The 19,974-nt window shown below is 41.0% G+C and overlaps 2 protein-coding genes across 7 annotated transcripts; one reads left to right on the forward strand and one right to left on the reverse strand.

Annotated features, from left to right (window-relative positions):
* Positions 1-1,208: 1,208 nt before the first annotated feature.
* Positions 1,209-4,527, forward strand: LOC106579466 (diamine acetyltransferase 1). 2 transcript variants are annotated; one of them, XM_014159402.2, is made up of 6 exons: positions 1,259-1,566; positions 2,051-2,102; positions 2,200-2,283; positions 3,308-3,409; positions 3,512-3,552; positions 3,927-4,527. In XM_014159402.2, the coding sequence occupies exons 1-6, from the start codon at positions 1,501-1,503 to the stop codon at positions 4,101-4,103; spliced, it is 522 nt and encodes a 173-aa protein (XP_014014877.1). In that variant the 5' UTR covers positions 1,259-1,500; the 3' UTR covers positions 4,104-4,527. The 2 variants fall into 2 exon arrangements, with proteins under 2 accessions (XP_014014876.1, XP_014014877.1); XM_014159401.2 differs by having other exon boundaries at positions 1,209-1,566; positions 3,308-3,552.
* A 2,945-nt stretch (positions 4,528-7,472) lies between these two features.
* LOC106579467 (MICOS complex subunit MIC27) lies at positions 7,473-19,950 on the reverse strand. 5 transcript variants are annotated; one of them, XM_014159403.2, is made up of 7 exons: positions 14,444-19,950; positions 13,990-14,096; positions 13,586-13,709; positions 13,404-13,436; positions 11,585-11,639; positions 11,335-11,384; positions 7,473-10,792 (listed from the first exon to the last, which is right to left on the reverse strand). In XM_014159403.2, exons 1-7 carry the CDS (start codon positions 14,484-14,486, stop codon positions 10,635-10,637), a joined length of 570 nt encoding a protein of 189 aa, XP_014014878.1. In that variant the 5' UTR covers positions 14,487-19,950; the 3' UTR covers positions 7,473-10,634. The 5 variants fall into 5 exon arrangements, 4 of the variants coding, with proteins under 4 accessions (XP_014014878.1, XP_014014880.1, XP_045558590.1 ...); XM_014159405.2 differs by having other exon boundaries at positions 16,327-19,948; XM_045702634.1 differs by having other exon boundaries at positions 16,318-19,948.
* Between the last annotated feature and the right edge of the window lie 24 nt (positions 19,951-19,974).

Here is a 19,974-nt window from a genome sequence, read left to right on the forward strand (position 1 = left end):
TTCAGCTAACTTCTCAAACATCTTTGTTAACAATTGTTATTAACAAACAATGGAGTACATACAATAAGCTGATATTTTGGGTTGTGATGGGATAGTCGTAACGAATGACGTGTAAAAACCCTGGATGACTGACAGGGGGCGCTGTATTGAAGCCACCTTACAGCCAATATCTTGGAAGCTACAGAAATCACTTTATTAATGTCTACGTTAGTTTTTGACACGTTTGTTCTATTACACTTTAATGCATGATTTTAAATTATGTGAGCTAAACATAAAAATAACAAATGAAAAAAAAAAAAAGAATCCTTGAGGTATTTTTGTTGAGAGTACTAATGTTACTGACCCCACTACAATAACCCTGAAAAAGGCAGTGATGCCGAAACGTTGGTGGTTTACCCAATAAATTACTACGAGTTTTTATATAGAGTGTGCTGTCTTGTTTTGCACGCTTTGTACAAAATAATAAAATGTACAGGATATTTCTTAACGTAGCTCTTTATTAGCTAGCTACAACTTGCATGTTCACTTATCTCCAACCATGATCAACTGACCATGACCTAACCATCTGGGTGGTCTTAACCAATCATAGCACAGTATGATACGGCGGTAAAATGCATCCAATTATAATTCAGTATGTTTACACATATGAATATTACATATGGGACTCTCTTTATTATTTATTATACCCACTACAACAACAAACATAATTAAATATATGTCATTTTGTCCTTGAAACATTTAATTGAAATACTGTAGAATTCCATTCATTCCTATGGAGGACTGCTCCTACTAGGATCAGCAATCCAGGGTCTATATAAAAGTAACTGGTCGTGCTGCACTGGCTACAATCCAGTAATTACATAGGCTACTGAGCCTGTTATTATCGGCCATTCCACTGTAGTCTTGGCCTGTGCAAAATCTATGTAACCAATTTCTGTAGATATTTCTACTCAATACATTATGTGGAATTCCACTATGTATAAATAGTTAAAGACATTTAAGTACAGACTAGGCTAGATGCAGTGAAAATAATATCATTTGAAGCTGTTATCTCGTTGCCTGGCTACCCAACCACATCGCATGGCCAAATTACGTTGTAGCGAGCAGCAGAATGGCCCTATTTATAACTTGTGAAATAAGGCCATTAAATTCAGGGTGACTCGTCAGGCAAGTTATCTCTTGACCGGAGAAAGCAACAGAGAAACTTGCGACGTGTCGTAGATCTTTCGTTCCAATTGGCCAGAAACTGCCGAGTTCCGGTTAACCTCGCCAACCCCCATCGGTCCGTATAAAACCGCGGTGCGAGACAAAGCCCGATCCAGTCCAGCTGATCCGACCCAGATAGGTTACTGCTGCATGTAAACTCTCCCGACATAGGCGTCAGGATCCCAGACTGACTGCGGAGGTTTAAACTCCTGGGACGCGAATGAAGAAACTTCTCCTGCTTCACTTCACATACAGAGGTTTAGTGAGAAAAGGGAAAAAGAGTAAAAGAAGAAAATGGACCGTTTTAAATTGCGGAAAGCAGAACCCAAAGATGTGCCTGACATTCTGCGACTCATAAAGGTAGGCCGTAAACAAAAAAAATTGACGAGGAGAATAACTAAATGCACTGTCTACTGTTTTGCGTAGATTTACTTAATTTTTGTTTTGCAAAAGTTGTTGGAAAGTATACTGAAGTATGTTTAGCCTACACTACACAACAATCTGGCCCTCGCCCTGAACTTGAGACCCTTTCTTTGTTGTTAGTTTGTAGCCCTGCTTAAGCCTAGACAAAACCGTTTTGTTTGACTTCATTCAAAGAAACTCTGCAAACTTGTGTCTGAAGGTGACATAAATACCGACGATTTCCTCAGGATATCCGTCGGTATCACAGTTGGCTCTGTAGTTTAATTGTTTACGTTGGCAAGGAGCCTTGTTTCCTCCGTTTGAGGTGTTTATAACGTTAACGTTGTTCTGTTGACGGTGACCTATCTCAGTCAGTGATACACGTTCCCCATTTGACTTGCTCTTGGTTTTGAATCAGACAATTGTTTCCGCTTCTGTTTAGGAACTGGCTAAATATGAAGACATGGAAGATCAAGTGATACTGACTGAGAAAGGTGAGTCTGAATGAAACTGGAACCACTAATGTCCTGCTTACCATGTGATTGACTGCACACACAGCTTAAATTGCATTTATAACGTTTTTAAAAACAGATCTACTTGAGGACGGATTTGGGGACCACCCATTTTACCACTGCCTGGTGGCAGAAGACCCCAGTGAGCAGAGCAACAACAATGGTAAGAGATTGTGAATCTCCAATCCACCCCAACATTGCCTCTCAATGCATGTAGTTACTTTCCCTATGCCAAACATAGATCAAACCTGTTAGCCCAGTTTGTACTGTATACAGACATCTCTCTCTTCAGTTATATTGTCAGTGTACACAATTGCATGATCTTTGGTGTCTGGGAGGAGCCCAACACTTTACTTACACTTTCTGTTTGAGAAGTATGTAGGTTTGAAACATTAGCTGTACACGTTTGTCTCTCTCAGCGAGAGGCTGATGGGTACACATTGTCTTACTTCCTCTTATGGTCTGTGTGTGTGTCAGACACGTTTGTGTGATAAACTGCATGTGTTCAATTCTCCCAACACAACCCCAACTGCAGTGATGGTAAAAGTACTGTATTGTGAAAGTCACCCAGTAAAATAGTACCTGAGTAAAAGACTGCACTATTTTCTTGTTTTTGTATTACATTTACGGATAGCCAGGGGCTATCGTCAACACTCAGACAATTTACAAATGAAGCATGTGTGTTTAGTGAGTCCGCCAGATCAGAGGCAGTAGGGATGACCAGGGATGTTTTCTTGATAAATGCATAAATGTGACAATTTCCCCTGTCCTGCTAAGAATTCAAAATGTAACAAGTACTTTTGGGTGTCAGGGAAAATGTATAGAGTAAAAAGTACCTTATTTTCTTTAGGAATGTAGTGAAGTAAAAGTTGAATGGAAAATATAAACACCCCCAAATACCACTTAAGTAGTACTTTAAAGTATTTTTTACTTAAGTACTTTACACCACTGCCCAACTGACACGTCTCCTCTTCAGTCCTCTCTGGCCTCACTAAAACCAGACTGAGTTTAGAGTTGAAGTTATCCTTAATCACATCTGTGATCTGCCACCCCACATCCTGGCTGCTCATAACCATTTAGGGCAGAATGCTGAATTGACCTTCATTCAGTGTTTTGGGGTAACTCTGGTACAAGCTCTGTTATACTACGTCAGGCTTGTATTTATGTGGATACTTATTTTTGTCTAGGTCCTGTGGTAATTGGCTTTGCCATGTACTACTTCACCTATGACCCCTGGATCGGCAAGCTGCTTTACCTGGAAGACTTCTTCGTCATGAAAGAGTACAGGGGTAAGCACAAACACTTCCCCTCTGACCTGACCAATAACCATAAACTTTCATCCTCCGTCCATTTTTACTGCTTTCCCATTGTCTTCTCTCTTTTTCCACCAGGGTTTGGCATCGGCTCAGAGATCCTCAAGCTCCTCAGTCATGTGAGTAACTTAGGAGTTATTACACAGTACAAACATCGTTCCAACTAGATGGTAGATGTCAGACAGTTTTTACATGGCTGGTCAGAATCCTGTTGTAGAAGTAGGTCAATGACTCAAACAGAATTCCATACTTTCTGTAGAGCCCATTTCAGTGAATTATGAGTCTTTGTACAAATAGCTGATTCCACTCCTGTTCTGTTTGTTTATTGCTGTTGAAATAATCAATGAATATGTATTGGGAAAAGAGAAATGGTGTTCGCAGGAAAAGCTGATTTTTAGATTCGAATGGCTTTGTGTAAGGGGGTGGGGAAAGCTCACAATCACTGTCCGGTACATGTGTGCTGACGCCTGCTCTCTCCCTCTCTCCCCCTCAGACGGCGGTCAAGTCTCGCTGCAGCAGCATGCACTTCATCGTCGCCGAGGGCAACCAGGCGTCGATAGAGTTCTACAAGCGTCGCGGCGCCGCAGACCTCTCTCTGGAGGAGGGATGGAGACTCTTCAAGATCGACAAGAGCTCTCTCCTCAAGATGTCATCCGGCCCCGAAGAGTGAGCTGGCCCAGAGACACAGAAAAAGATGGGGATTGGAGTGAGAGACTTGGGGTCAATTTCAATTCAGTTAATTATTTGCCTGTCTCTCACTTCAGCAGTGGGGTGTGTGACTACTGACAATAGATAAATATTTTTAAAAAGGGGCATTAAACATTACTAATCACTTCATTTAGGGTTCATGAATACTTATTTTAATAGATCAAATATTTTATCTAAAGCCATCATTTTAGTAGTTGATGTAGTTTTTAGTTTATTCTGCTAATCAACAAACCTTAAAGCCTTTTGTGTAGGAATCCTATCTAGAACCTGAAAGGGTGTAGCGTGCTCCATTTCCTTATAGACCAATCTAGGTAACTAATCCTAAATTATAGTAATTTGTAGTTTTAATGTGTTTATGTTTTTGCAATTAAAAGATTCAGAGCGTATTTGTGGTGACTGACTTCTCTAGATCTAGGAAGGGCTTTACAATGAAATCCCAGAATGGTGATGTCATCAGCCTTTTCCTCTTTCTCGCCTCCTCTGTCATACTTTCTCTTCCTCTGTGAAAGGGGAATGTGTGGTCTGTTAAGTCTATGGAGAACAGAGGAGTGGAACACGCGCAGGCACACAAACGTTCTAGTCAGGTCTTGCAGAAACCAGGGGCGTAGAAATGCATATCAATGTGATGGTTAGTTTTTCACTGACTGAACATTCACTACAGCATTGCCTGAACAACAAACACTTTCACAACCTAACAGTGTAGTTGTAATGGTCGTCGTACGTAGTGGACCAAGGCTCAGCGGGTTGAGTGCTCATAATGACTTTCATTGAACAAACAAGAAAACTAACAGGATTGCAGGCTAAAACACAGCTATGCAACCACAACGTCCCACAAACCACAGATGAAAAGAGGGCTACCAAAGTCAATCAGCAACAACGATGTACAGCTGTTCCTGATTGAGAGCCATACCAGGCCAACAAAGAAATACACATAGAAAACCATAGAAATACAAAACAAGAACATTACCCAAAAACCCCGGAACACAAATCAAACACATAAATAAGTATCCCATTAAACCACAAAACAAATACCCCCTGCCACGTCCTGACCAAACTACAATAACCAATAACCCCTTATACTGGTCAGGACGTGGCAGTAGTGGTCCAGTTTAGAATATACAAACATTGCATCCCAACCCTTTGCCCAGACAGAGACTGATCCAACACTCAGAAACTAAACCCAGAGTAAAGGCCTAATGCTCTAATTATGTAGTTTCACATCTCTCATTTTTCTATTTGGCTTTAGCCAAATGTGTGAGAACCGAGCAGTTTCAAGTTCAGTAACAACCAACTAAAGGAGCGATATTAGTCTTCCATTGTCTTTGGACAGTTGTACTCCACCCGTGGATGAAATCATACCTTGAAGGCAGAACTCAATGTCAGAGTGAGCAATGAGCTGTCCCAAGGGTCAATACTGGGGCTTCAGATCATTAACGTACAGCCTGTACATTAATGATCTGCCCTCCGTCTGTACTGGGTCTGAAGAGCAAATGTATGCAGATGATACATGTGCATGTAAAGAGCGAACAAGCTACACAAGAACTCAGTACTGTAATGGTCCAGGTTACAAAGTGGCTCAGTGACTCGTGTTTGCATCTCAATGTGCAAAAAACTGTTTGCATGTTCTTCACAAAGGCAGCAGATGCCTGTGTCAGGGGAGAAGCTCCAGGTGGTATCTGATTTGAAGTACCTTGGCATCATACTTGATTCCAACCTCTCTTTTAAAAAGCAGGTGAAAGAGGTAATTCAAATAACCAAATTCAACCTAGCTAATTTCCGATTTATACGAAATTATGACTGCAGAGGTAGCAAAACTATGATGCTTGACTAGTTGGGCCCAAGCTTGTTGTACAACATTAAAACCTATTCAGTCTGTCTACAAACAGGCTCTCAAAGTGCTTGATAGGATCATCACTGTTACATCCTCAGAAAGCATGAGCTCCTGAGTTGGGAAAATCTTGTGCAATACACCGCATGTCTTGTATTCAAGATCCTAAATGGCCTGGCTCCCCCTCCACTCAGTACTTTTACAGAAAACCCAAACATATGGCAGCAGATCCACAAGGTCTGCCATGAGAGGTGACTATAGTTCCCTTAAGGAAAAGCACCTTTAGTAAATCCGCTTTCTCTGTGAGAGCTTCCCATGTCTGGAATACACTGCCATCAGACACACAACTGTACCACATATCACACTTTCACAAAACGCATGAAGACATGGCTAAAGGTCAATCAGATTTGTGAACATAATCCCTAGCTGTGTATTGCCGCTTTCCATGTCTGTAGCTTGTGAGGTGTGGAAACACTTTGCTTTTATGGATTTTGTCTTGTTGCTGCGGTTGAAAATGTTACTGAAATGTTGATTAATGTGCACTGTCCCTGTAAAAATAAAATAAACTCAAACCCTAAACCCTCATATGAACTCTGAAAGCTGGTAGGAAATAGGGCAGGACAGTGTTTACATGACTTAGTTACTGTTGATCCACGTACAGCATAGACCACAATATTTACATCTGAGAGAAGGACAGGAGGGTGGAGAAAAGAGACAGCATCCTTCATCTTAAGACAGGCCATAATATTTTCATAGACTCCCATGAGCCTCGCTGACCTTTGAACCTGACATGTTTATGTCCAGAGCTTTAAGCGCTGCCCGTGTACTGATTAACCATAGGCTGAGACCGAGGGTTCAATCTCTTTAAAGACACATCAGGGAGATTAAAACACTTAACTCCCCATGGGGTCTTTACACAACCTATCCAACCATAACACAATGTTCTATTCTGGCACACACGTGTGTTGATCACTTGGTTGCACAAATACAGGCATTGTCACACAAACAAGACCCTAGTGGGTCACACCTCCCACGGCATCAAGATCGAGTGTCAAGCCACACCAACACACTCCCACCCCCGATATACCTACCCTACTAACTCGCTCACCCTCACTGCGCAGGGAAACTGGAGTCTACTTCAAAACAACTGCAGTGATCATTTGGTCAGGGTTACAGCAGATTCCGTTTGTACAGTAGTGTTCGCCTGGTCCCATCAGTAAGGGTTGGTAGAGTTGGCTAAAGCACATCAAGATGTGAGGCCAGGCTGGAGTTGCAGATGAACTGCTTCCTCTATCTTTTTTCTCCTTATGTAAGTTTTATGGGGTGGGAACAGTCCAAGTTTGAACAACTAATTCCACACATAAAAGCCTTCAGACATGACCAGAATATCCCATAGAATATGAACAGACTACCCTCTCTTTGAGAATGCTAGAGGCATACGCAGTCCATGAAAACAACACTGGTAAATATGCACTTGTGTTTATCAGCAATAACACACTGAGATATGAGATTAATTTATTAGGACCATTTCTCTGTTCCTACAAAAGAGATTTCTGGGGGTGGACAATCAATACAAAAACAAACAAAATCCTAATCTGAAACACAAAATACTTAAAAAAAAAAATATATATATATATATATACACACCACAATGCTCAAATAAATGTCAACGTTTGAAATCATTTATGTAGTGCACTCTGCAGTGGATCATTGATGGGGGGGGATGTCTCTGGAAATAAATACATAAATAGCAACAACAAAAAAATACTATGAGCATTAAGATTTGGCTAGAAATAAAACATTCAATTGAGGTCAGAGGACAGCTGACAGGAGTCGAGGGTGTCCGTTGGCATGGTTAGTTGGGATGGTAAAAGAGCAGGAGGAAATGGGATGTATCATGTTACAGGAGAGACAAGATAGAGGTGTATGGGGGGTGTTGTGTGTGCCTGTGTTTGTAGGCCACGGCGGCGCTGTGTTTATAGGGGTGTTGAATGTGTATTCTATCCACAGGTACAGACCTACATAGTTTATTTCACCTCTAGTAATCCAGGTCATGTCATTGAAAACAAATTGTATTTTACAACAAGAACCTGGTTATCAATGGGTTGTTCAAACCACCCAAAACCAATTTAGGCATAGATGATGGTAATAACAGTTACAGCAGGCTCTCAGCACTGGTGGGTGTGATGACATGCTGTAACATCCTCAAAGTATATGAATATCTAGTTCCAAAATTCAAATAAGGGAGCCACCCATACATAAAATGAATAATTTGACCAAATATTTAGGAAGAGGTGATCATTTCATGGAGTCTGTGAAGGAAGAAACCACATGGAAAAAGTGGACCGCAAGTGAGGTCCAACAAAAGTCAAATGAATGTATTGTGTTAGAACAGGGGTATTAAACTCTTACCCTACAAGGTCTGGAGCCTGCTGGTTTCCTGTTCTTCCTGATAATTAATTGCACCCACCTGGGGTCCCAGATCTAAATCAGTCCCTGATTAGAGGGAAACAATGAAAAAAATGCAGTGGAACTGGCTTCGAAGTGTTAAAAAAGGTACAGAGTGTTGCTTCAGATGCCTGTGTGCTTCAAATGGTGTTGAACTGTGTTTGGGAAATAAAGATAGACATGGCTTTAAAAAGGTAGTGGTCATATTTCATCCAGTACAGAAATGCGTAGGAGGCTTAATTTACCCTGTTCCGCGGATCAATTTACCTCATTCCCAGGTCAATTATGCCAAGAGACCACTTTTTTTGGACAACTATGTTTTCAAACTAATGTTTACATGAATCAGATTATTTCCAGGGATACACAACATCCTGAAATATATGCAGATATCTTTGTTAGAAAGAATACTAGAATACTAAAACAAACAATTAACCAGCACTTGCACTTGTCCTCGGTCTTCTCAACCTGCCTGAGGGGAAACAGGAAGCAGTAATGCACATCATTATTACTGACACATTTCACCTGAATCTCAAACATCTTTCCTTCATTCCTTGTCATGATGATGATTAACCTTTCCCTTGCCAAACGACAGGTCCTTCCAGAGCATCTTCCCAGCATCCCGACCCTGCTGACTCCAGCTATACATAGAATACCAGCTCACCTGAGATAAGAGAACCACCACACACACACACAAATTGTGTGTGTGTGTGTGTGAGCTGTATTCCTCCATAAACAAACAGGAAAACACTCATCCAGAGGTGGCGCTCCTAGTGGCTGGGGACTTTAATGCAGGGAAACTTAAATCAGTTTAACCAAATTTCTATCAGCATGATACATGTGCAACCAGAGGGAAAACAAATTATTGACCACCTTTACTCTACGCACAGAGAAGCGTACAAAGCTCTACCTCGTCCTCCCTTTAGCAAATCTGACCATAATTCTATCCTATAGGCCCCCATGTGGCTCAGTTGGTAGAGCATGGTGTTTGCAATGCCAGCATGGTGTGTGCAACGCCAGGGTTGTGGGTTCGATTCCCACGGGGGGCCAGTACAAAAAAAATGTATGTATTCACTACTGTAAGTCGCTCTGGATAAGAGCGTCTGCTAAATGACTAAAAATGTAAATGTAAAATGTATCCTCCTGATTCCTGCTTACAAGCTAAAATTAAAGCAGGAAGCACCAGTGACTCGGTCTATAAAGAAGTGGTCAGATGAAGCAGATGCTAAACTACAGGACTGTTTTGCTTTCACAGACTGGAACATGTTCCGGGATTCTTCCGATGGCATTGAGGAGTACACCACATCAGTCACTGGCTTTATCAATAAGTGCATCGAGGACGTCGTCCCCACAGTGACTGTACGTACATACCCCAACGAGAAATATGTACGTACAAAATTGACAAAGACTCCAGCCACCCTAGTCATAGACTGTTCTCTCTGCTACCGCATGGCAAGCGGTACCGGAACACCAAGTCTGGGTCCAAGAGGCTTCTAAACGGCTTCTATCTCCAAGCCATAAGACTCCTGATCATCTAATCAAATGGCTTACCAGACTATTTGCATTGCCCTGCCCCCCCACACTGCTGCTACTCTGTTATTACCTATGCATAGCCACTTTAATAACTCTACCTACATGTACATAATTACCTCAACACCGGTGCCCCCGCACATTGACTGTGTACCGGTACCCCTGTATATAGCCTCGCTATTGTTATTTACTGCTGCTCTTTAATTATTTGTTATTCTTACCTCTTACTTTTTTAGGGATTTTCTTAAAACTGCATTGTTGGTTAAGGGCTTGTAAGTAAGCATTTAACTGTAAGGTTAAATACCTGTTGTATTCAGCGCACGTGACAAATAAAACTCAATTGTATTTAAACTGACCATAACTCACAAAACTACATCCATTACCTCAGTCACCAGTCAGAGGTCACAGCTTTCCATCCTCCCTCTCATCTGCTGTCTACTCATCACTTTCCTATCCTGCTTCTATAATCACCCTCTCTTCTATCATCCCTCCTGTCTGTCTGATCTGGCTGTGTTGGTGCACACACATACATACACACCTGTATCCTCTCTGGGTGTGTCTCTCAGACAACCACATAAAACAGACCCAAAATATCCCAGGCTTCTACGCAACAGCATGGGACACCGCTTTAAAATGAACGGGCAGACTATTGACCACACACACACACGCTTACCTCACAGCCAGAACTTCCTACAGGAAACCACAGCCCTTCCCGTTGGGGAGAGAGAGGGAAAGGGGTGGAAGACACACACAGACCTTGGCTAAGGAGGTTGCCTGCTGGGGGTAGAACATGGAAGCACTGAGAGCCATTAACCCTACAGGAAACACCAGCCTCTTCACCCTGGAACCTAGAGAGACAGAGAGACTGGTACTGGTACGGTATTCACACCCCTTGACCTTTTCCACATTTTGTTATGTTAAAGCCTGAATTTAAAATTGATTTTAGATTTTTTGGTCACTGGCCTACACACAATACCCCGAAACGCATCGGATTTTTAAGACTTTGTTTCTATTGAACATGCAATACAAATAAAGGCATTTTAATTCATTATATGAAGAGTGCCTTGGTACTCCTTCCTTTTTGATACCCCATGTTCCTGATTGGCCGAGTTACAGTTTTGACTTAAATCTGCTTGAAAATCTATGGCTAGACCTGAAAATGTATTGACTCAGGGGGTTGAATACTTATCTAATCAATATATTTTATGTTTTATAATTTATTTATTTTTTTTACAAATGTTGGAATTTTTCTTCCACTTTGGCATTACAGTATTGTGTAGATCGTTGACAAAAAAAGACAATTAAATCCAGTTGAATCCCACTTTGTAACAACGAAATGTGGAAAAAGTCAAGGAGTGTGAATACTTTCTGAAGGCACTGTAAATGTTACCTTTGGCCAGGTACAGTCCTAGGAAGCCAGAGAAGCCAACCACCCCGACGCTAGGAGAGGTCAGGAGGAGGATCTTTGAGGAACTCGTACGTGTCTCTGTGTGTGTGTGTGTGTGTGTGTGTGTGTGTGTGTGTGTGTGTGTGTGTGTGTGAGTGAGTGAGTGAGTGAGTGAGTGAGTGAGAGAACACAATTAAGTATGCATCCATAATATGGCATGTAAATGAAAGTTTCTGGAGGATGTGCGTCTCACCTCTCACTGTCCTGATGGAGGTGCTCACAGTGGGCTCTAAAGTCCTGTAGACTTCCTGTTCCACAGGATATGACATCACGGAGAGGAGATAGAGAGAACCTTAATCTATGCTTCAGTATATCCAAGTCTTTTCCCAAAATTAAAAAATGGACAGAAAGCTCAATGTGTGTTAGTTATGCGCGGGTTGACTCATAAACCGCCATCCCCACAGTTATATATGCGGGGAGGGCAGGTTTAAGGTCATTAAATATTGTGTGGATGAAGGGCGGGTGGGTGGCATGCGGGTTGAATAAAGAGAGAATACATTTAAAAATCCATAAATGTATAATTCTTGTGCAATTTCTAGCTATAGGCTACATTGAGGTTTTTCTTTCATTATATCTGGCATTAGTGCGTAAGCCTAAACTTTAGGGCCTAACTGTACGCGCGACAAATATCCTACACGCCAATCACCAAATGCTTTTGTGAATGGGCAGAAAAAGCAGTTCAATTCACAGAGGCAAAAAAAGACAATGTCTGAGTTTAATAAGAGAAAAGCTGTGAAATGGAGAAGGGAGGGCCAGAAAAGTAATGTTTGTGAAAGATTTGGAAAAGTGGTAAAAAAGGATGATAGCAGTGCCAGCTATGTTGTGTAATGATTGTGAGGCGCTATACAAATTTGAGTCACAAGACGTGGACTTCAAATAGGCCTTTTACTGGGTTAAATGGAAACTGAAATCTGGACACTGACTGTAGGTCTATAACCTCTCACATAGCCTTAATATTAACTCCTGAAGAATTAAGCATTTCTTGCAGTAAAATTATACACCAAATGTAGGACACATTTTGAAATATGATTTATTTCTTTCAGCATTTTGAGAGAATTGCAAACGTGCAGTTAGATAAAGATACAGAAGGTAGCCTATCAGAATCATAAAAGCTGATAGCTTATTTCAAAAGACATAAAATATGCATCCAAGCTGAACTGAAATCTTATCAGAAACATATTAGGTCGAAAATATGCATCCAAGCCGAACACATATTAGGTTGTTTTTACATCTTTCTATTTCCTTACAACCGGTCAAACTGGTTGCACAGAAAATCTTTCTGTTTTTTTTTTTTTAAGCTATTGCATTTTCTCCCCGGTCCCTAAACGAAAGAAGCAGAGATGACAGTGAAAACTTTACAGATGTCAACTATATTGAAGCATTCTATCGATTTAGGACATTATTCTAGTGAGCAAGGGTTTATTTTTTCTTCTAGGGCAACATATAATGACAAAAGAGAAGCTTCATGTATCTAATTATAGACAAGTTAACTAAGAACTAGCCAACCAAAATGTTGGAAATTATGAGCCAAAACACATTTAAAATCAGTCAAAAGAAATCCTGCACCTCCTGTAAAAAAAAATTGTTCGGCCAGTCACTAACTGTAGCCTACAACGCATTTTCTATATTAGCGGGTTAGGGTCGGGTGTTTTCTATATTAGCGGGTTAGGGTCAGGTGTTTTCTATATTAGCGGGTTAGGGTCGGGTATTTTCTATATTAGCGGGTTAGGGTCGGGTGTTTTCTATATTAGCGGGTTAGGGTCGGGTGTTTTCTATATTAGCGGGTTAGGGTCGGGTGTTTTCTATATTAGCGGGTTAGGGTCGGGTGTTTTCTATATTAGCGGGTTAGGGTCGGGTGTGGGCCTTAGATTTTCATTTTATCACATATAGCCGGGAGGTTGAGGATGGCTTATTAGCAATTGCGGATGGGTGCAGGTGAACAAACAGCTGATCCGTGCACCACTAGTGTGTGTTTGTATGTCTAGTCTTAGTAGACAGTGTCTGTCACCTACCTCTGCTTTCTCCAGGGCAACCAGACCCGTTTCCTGCAGGAAAACAAACAATTACCACAAACATTCTTAAATCTCAGCATTCAACAAGATAATGAGGGAGATGCCACTTGTGATTTCCTAGATACACCCATCTTGTTCCAGATGATAGGTTCGATACATACATCGCTGAGGAAGAGGTATACCTGACACTGGTCGGTGAAAGGCTCGGCCCATTTCCTCAGCTCGGCCACACCCTGTTCCACTGGCCCCGCCTCTTGACTCCACATAGTTGAGCTGCACCTCTGGAGTAGTGTAGAGGGCCGGGAGCTGAAACACACACACTTTAATCAAGTAGACTACGTTGTCCTGTCAAATACATGTAATCTGCAAAGGCCTGTGTGGGAGCCAACACAAACACCAAAACAGACATTATTAGCAGATAAGATCTGTCCATTCATATCTGGGTCGTAGCCAGAAATTAATTGGTGGGGGGCCAACAGAAATTTGGGCAGGCCTGGCTCCCCAGTTGGTGGGCCTGCTTCACATAACTGCCACATAAGTGTTCCTGGACAGGACATTAGAGGGACAGGAAAGCCATACTAGCTACCTCTACAATACTGAGACTCAGAGCTGCCAGTTTCTCCTTGACCTCTCTAGCGGCCAGGACAGTTGCAGTTCCCGTCATCAAGCCCAGGACACCTGACACAGCGGCACCTGGCAACAGACACATCGTGATGAGGACAGTTACTTTATGGTAAATGTATGGCAGGAGTCAGGACATTCATGGCAGGTATTTGAGAGTAAGTTACACTAAGGGGAATGTTCTGCTCAAAATAAAGAATAAAGCTATTAGTCTAGGACTGCTAAAAAAAATACTGTTTCGTCCAGTGATGTCATAGCCATAGTTATGACTAAAAGAGAAGACGTTTTGCTAACGTTTCAGCCAATGCTCAGCCCCACCACCATCATCACGCTTTACAACGGTATTATTAATGTTGTCATACTGTAGTCTGTCATTAGCTACGAGTGTAATAGTCTATAATAACCCGAATGCATCTTACAAGAGAAAAGTTGAGCCATTACCAGTTTCCCAAAGTTTGACATTTCTCTTCCTGCCTAGTGACTTTTGTTTTTGTACGGCGACTCGAACGGAAAAAGAACAGATTCGGCAATTTTAGAACGATGTGCATCTCAACAGCGACATCTGGTGGCACACTATAGTCAGCATCACAGGTGAACACACGACACACACACACCTTTCCCAAACACACTAAATCACCGTTTCTCAAACTCGGTCCTCGGGACCCTAAGGCGTAAACGTTTGGTTTTTTGCCATAACACTACACAGCTGAATAAAAGTACGAAAGCATGATGATTAGTTGATTATTTGAATCAGCTGTGTAGTGCTAGGGCACAAACGGAAACGTGCAGCCCTTGGGAGTCCCAAGGACCGAGTTTGGGAAATCCCTGAACTAACTTAACCACAAAAGGAAAGCTGAAAAGCTGAACAGTATGAACATTTATTTCTGGATAGAAATTACAAAGTGTTCCAAATAGCAGTGTCTACTCAGATTATAGTAAATACATTGTTTATCTGATTTATTTTTTATTTTTCAAATAGTCATCATACAGGGTATTTTTATTCTCAATATTCTATTATTTTATCCTACTGAGACCAAGGGCTGATGAGGATTATAAATGCTGAGCTATGACAAACAGACATACAGATAGCCATGTCCAAAATAAAAACAGCAGGAGTAGTACATACACATGTTGACCAGCAGAGGGAGACAGCAGTTTGAGGACAGGAGTTTGGCATAATATAGGCCCTTTGGCCAGACACATACTATTCCTGGACCCAAAATACTACTTCAATGGAGATTCTCTATTGCACATTGCTTTTTAGTCCAGAAGCAGCCTTACGTCTGGGAAACCAACTGGGCCTTAGATTTCATGATATTGATAGTAATTTTCACATGGGAAAATGTACATTGATACAAAACAAACAGAGATGGGAGATGATGACAGAAGACCATATTAAATCTAACCTGCCTTAGTGATGTTAACAGTCTCAGTTTAAACATGACTGCCCACAGCACACATATATTACTCTACCTGTGAGGGGTTCTACCTGCTATTTATACAGTACCGCAAACCGCTCAGACTGACTGTGCGGGGAAATGTATGTTTGTATGCTACTGCATAAATACTGCACTGGGGGGTTTGACTGAATAAAACCATGAATGTAGGTAGGAGGATGTTGCATAGAGGAGAGGAAGGAGAGAAGAGGCAGAGGTATAGCACAGAACAAGTGGCACGATCTCCCTCTCTCTCTCTCTAAAAGCATCATAAAGACTATGACCTACTGCAATGCAAATCATATCAACATCATATTCTAAACCACAATCACACCAAGTTACCTGGTGGTGGATGGGTGTTAGATAAACACACATAAAAAATGGCTGACAGACAGAACTGCAGAATAATGTGTTTTAGCCCTTTTCATTGTTGCTCATGAAAAGAAGAATGAGATAGAGATGAGCAGGTTCATTCGCTGCAACTGGCTCAGTCAGACAGACAGAGACAGACAGGACTAAGGTCAGGGTAGGGTTTCACAAAGTAGGATTAATAAGTTAGCCAGATAACTGACGGTCAAGATATCAACTCTTGATTAGAAGGCAAAAATAGTTTATGGCGTTGCATTACTGGGAGTATTGAGTAAGGAATGCCATGTCCATTTCAAGTTAATCTTTAATGCAAACTCATTTTCTTTTTCTGTATCAACTTTTTCTTTTCTTTTTTTAAATCAAAAGTTGTTTCTAGTACATTTGTGGCCAACACCCTACTCCTACCTTGTAAAAAAAACTTCAGCAGTCAGCCACCGTAACACTGAAAGCAGACAGTGATAACGTAAATAAATCAAGTGTAATCTTACATATCTTACATTCTGTCGTCCCTGTCCATGGTCGGCTCTAGCCTTTGGTTGGGCCCTAAGCGAGACTTGTAGGGCTTACTACACATTCTTGCTAGTAACAACAACATTAGCGCAGCTTGCTAATCAGCTTACATTAGGTACAACCGGCACCTGCCAAACAAGGTAGTGCCACCTTGTGGCCTGGAGTATTTAAACTAAGCAAATCAGAGGTAAAACTGTTCTACGTGAACAACAAAAGCTTAACTGCCAACATTCTGGGCAGAGGTGCCCCCCTGGAGGTCAAGGCCCCTGGGCACATTCCCTACATGCCCAGTCGGTAGTTGGCCATAATTACTACAGGTTTAGATGACTGGATAGACTAACTTACAATCAAAAAAATATTAGCTGATATGGCTAATTGAGTGACTAAAACTAACCAGATTTCCATCCAAACTTTTATTCGAGTAAGGTACGTCGTCAGGACAGCCTGATGGAAACAGAACATTGGTCGGTAAACTTTCCAAATGTCGACAAAACCAAATATGTTAGATATGGTGGGACCTTTTTGTGTTGGGAAAAATGAATTATGCAGTTTAAACCTTTTATGTGCAAATATTAATATAATAACCATCATATCGTAGTAAACTTGTCCCGCAATGACATGTTGTGTGGTCCTCCCACTACAACTCGTCAGGAAACCATGCAGTTTATAAGGCTACAGATTAAATAAGTTATGATGAACTTCACAAGGTGGTGAACGTGCACGGTGATGAGCTTGATGCTCCTTTCCAATAAATAATCGAGGGTCTTATTCTGGTGACATGATCATCGATGCTTGGCTGCCGTCTGACAAATAGAAATAATCCACAATTTGATCCATAATAATCTCATCATGTAGGCCAGGGATGGGTAACTCCAGTCATCTGGGGCCTGATTGGTGTCAAACTTTTGTCCCAGCCCCAGCTAACACCAATAACTAACTAATCCTGATCTTCAGTTTAGAATGGAATTAGTTTCATCAGCTGTGTTGGCTAGGGATGGGGAAAGTGACACCAGTCCAGCCCCTGAGGACTAGAGTTACCCATCCCTGATGTAGGCTATACCCGCGCTGTATTGGCGAGCTGTTAGCTAGAGCACACGTGTCACTACCAGAGTGGGCACACTCGCTATATAGAGCAACATGTTTTGTGAGAAAGAGTTGCTTCATATAGCGAGTGTGCCCACTCTGGTATTGACATGAGTTGAAATGTGATGGAAACACATTGAACTTCTATTTTATTTTATTCGGTACATGGGAATTCAACCGCAAAAGTGTGTGAACTACGTCATCACGCACAGCCTTTTATCTGCAACGAGTTAATTTGATGGAAACATCTCTGGTGGGAAAATGCAGTATACTGTTTTTACGTGGATTTTAGAATATATGAAAATCTGTCGCCAATTGGATGGAAGCCTAGCTAGTGACTGATAAAACAAGAGGAAAATTGTTTGCACCTTGAGCATTCTATTATTCTCTTAACAGTAAATTGAGACCCAGACTGAGCTCCTAAAAAAAATGATCTATAGTTTCTTAAACTCAGTCCTGAGGTTCTCCCTGAGTGCACGTTTCGTTTTTTATCCGAGCACTACACAGCTGATTCAAATAACCAACTCATCATCAAGCTTAGATTATTTAAATCCACTGTGTAGTGCTAGGACAAAAACCAAAACGTGCACCGGGGTGGGGGGCAGGAAACCTCGCCCTGTAGCTGGCCCTGTTCCTGACCTCTGACATGGTTCTCTCAGTCAGCAGATCAACAGTGTTATTGCAATGTAGTCATCACCATGATCATCCTCTTCGACACAAAAAATGTACTTTCTCACATGCCCACTAGTATGATGTGTGCATACTTTTTCCCCTCATTCTGCTCATTCATTTAGCCACACACACACACACACTCCAAATCCCCAGACTCAGAGAGGGGGTTACAAAGAAACTGCATGACATCACATGGTGGAGAGACAGACAGAGGGTTCAGAGGACTGTAGGCTAAAACTGAATCATAATAATTACAACAATATGAAACTGACCTCAGTCCAAAATAAACCAGCTAAATCATGAAAAACATTTCTCAATATTTTTCCATTTCTTCTGAGAAAGCTAATTTTGAAAATGATCAGCTTGAGTTACCCACCACCACTGATCACAAGCGAGTCTACCTTTTCTGCCTGTGAGAAGGACAGATTACTATGGCATGTTTAGTCTCGTACAACAGTGACTAGGGTCTAGTTTCAATGAAGGACTCTTTTGTAAAAGAGGAACTATGGCACTGTCAACATCACTACTTTATCTGTTTAAATAAAATACTAAATAGTAGCTAGCAAAATGGAGATTATGGAAGCTATTTTTAAGGAGTACCTTTCGCAAGTGGCTAGTTTGAATTAACTACCTTAACGATAAAAACATTTGAATTGAATAACTTTTTGACAGCATCCCTTTTTGATTTATACAAAACGTTCCATACATGTTTGCCCATGGAAGAAGTGGTCAGGAAGTGACGTTTTGGACCGGAATAGCAGAACATTCAGGAGATAAAGCATTTCGCTACACCCGCAATAACATCTGCTAAATATGTGTGTGTGTGACCAATAACATGAGATGTGACTTTAAATGTGCTGAGAATTGACCCATTGTGCATACCCTATCATTCCACATCCATGTCTTCTTCACTGTAACAGAGAAACAGTTGAGTTTGATATCATTTAAAAATATTTCTTTAAAAAAAAAAGTGCATAAATTACTATTGTTTTTATATTCGCATATGTTGTAGCTCAGGCCTTATTTCACGAGGTTTTTGTGTTGTGCCCGCCATCGGTTGATAAACAACATGCTCTTAAATACAGGGTGGGCGTCATTTCAATCATATCATGGACCTATCCCTACAGACCACTGCAATTCTTGCTGGTACACCATTGAAATTGAAACAACATTTTTAGTTCTAAATTACTAGCCCGTCTACCCACCGTCGAATATCAACTTAAAATGGTCATATCTATTTTATTATCTATATTTCTATGATTTAAATAGGTTTTCTATGGAGGATTGACAGTATAACTTTAACAGATATTCCCATTCAAATCAACATGTGTGGACATCTTGACATTTACATTTTATCCTCATTTTAGTACTTTTATCAGCCCAAACATGATACTCACTCTGTATTCAAGAGCATGTTCTCAACAGATGGCGGTCACAATACAAACGCCTTAGAGGATGTAAAATAGGGTCGAAGCTAAAACGTATGACTATGAGTTTACGTGTTTTTAGATAATTTACGTTAAAAGTTAGAAAAGTTATTCCCCCCAGAAATGACAAAATAGCTTGACAACCCTGTTTGTAAGCCTTTAAATGATATAAATCTCAACAGTTATCTTTTCCAGTGATGAAGAAGACATGGATGTCTCATGGTATGGTGAGGTACAGTTTAAGTCGGAAGTTTATATACACTTAGGTTGGAGTCATTAAAACTTGTTTTTCAACCACTCCACAAATTTCTTGTTAACAAACTATAGTTTGCCAAGTCGGTTAGGACATCTACTTCGTGCATGACAAGTCATTTTTCCAACAATTGTTTACAGACAGATTTTTTCACTAATAATTCACTGTATCACAATTCCAGTGGGTCAGAAGTTTACATT

Source organism: Salmo salar, chromosome ssa19, assembly GCF_905237065.1.
Source record: "Salmo salar chromosome ssa19, Ssal_v3.1, whole genome shotgun sequence".
NCBI classification, from domain to species: Eukaryota; Metazoa; Chordata; class Actinopteri; order Salmoniformes; family Salmonidae; genus Salmo; species Salmo salar.

Bases quoted from the DNA above. Each gene is read 5' to 3' on its own strand.
- LOC106579466 (XM_014159401.2), top strand. From the start codon at position 1,501: ATGGACCGTTTTAAATTGCGGAAAGCAGAACCCAAAGATGTGCCTGAC. The intron at 1,567-2,050 runs GTAGGCCGTAAA...GCTTCTGTTTAG, and splicing joins ACATTCTGCGACTCATAAAG to GAACTGGCTAAATATGAAGA. The intron at 3,553-3,926 runs GTGAGTAACTTA...TCTCCCCCTCAG, and splicing joins TCCTCAAGCTCCTCAGTCAT to ACGGCGGTCAAGTCTCGCTG.
- LOC106579467 (XM_014159403.2), bottom strand. From the start codon at position 14,486: ATGTCAAACTTTGGGAAACTGGTAATGGCTCAACTTTTCTCTT. The intron at 14,097-14,443 runs GTAAGATGCATT...GTCTGTTGCCAG, and splicing joins AATGGCTCAACTTTTCTCTT to GTGCCGCTGTGTCAGGTGTC. The intron at 11,385-11,584 runs GTGAGACGCACA...GACCTCTCCTAG, and splicing joins CTCCATCAGGACAGTGAGAG to CGTCGGGGTGGTTGGCTTCT.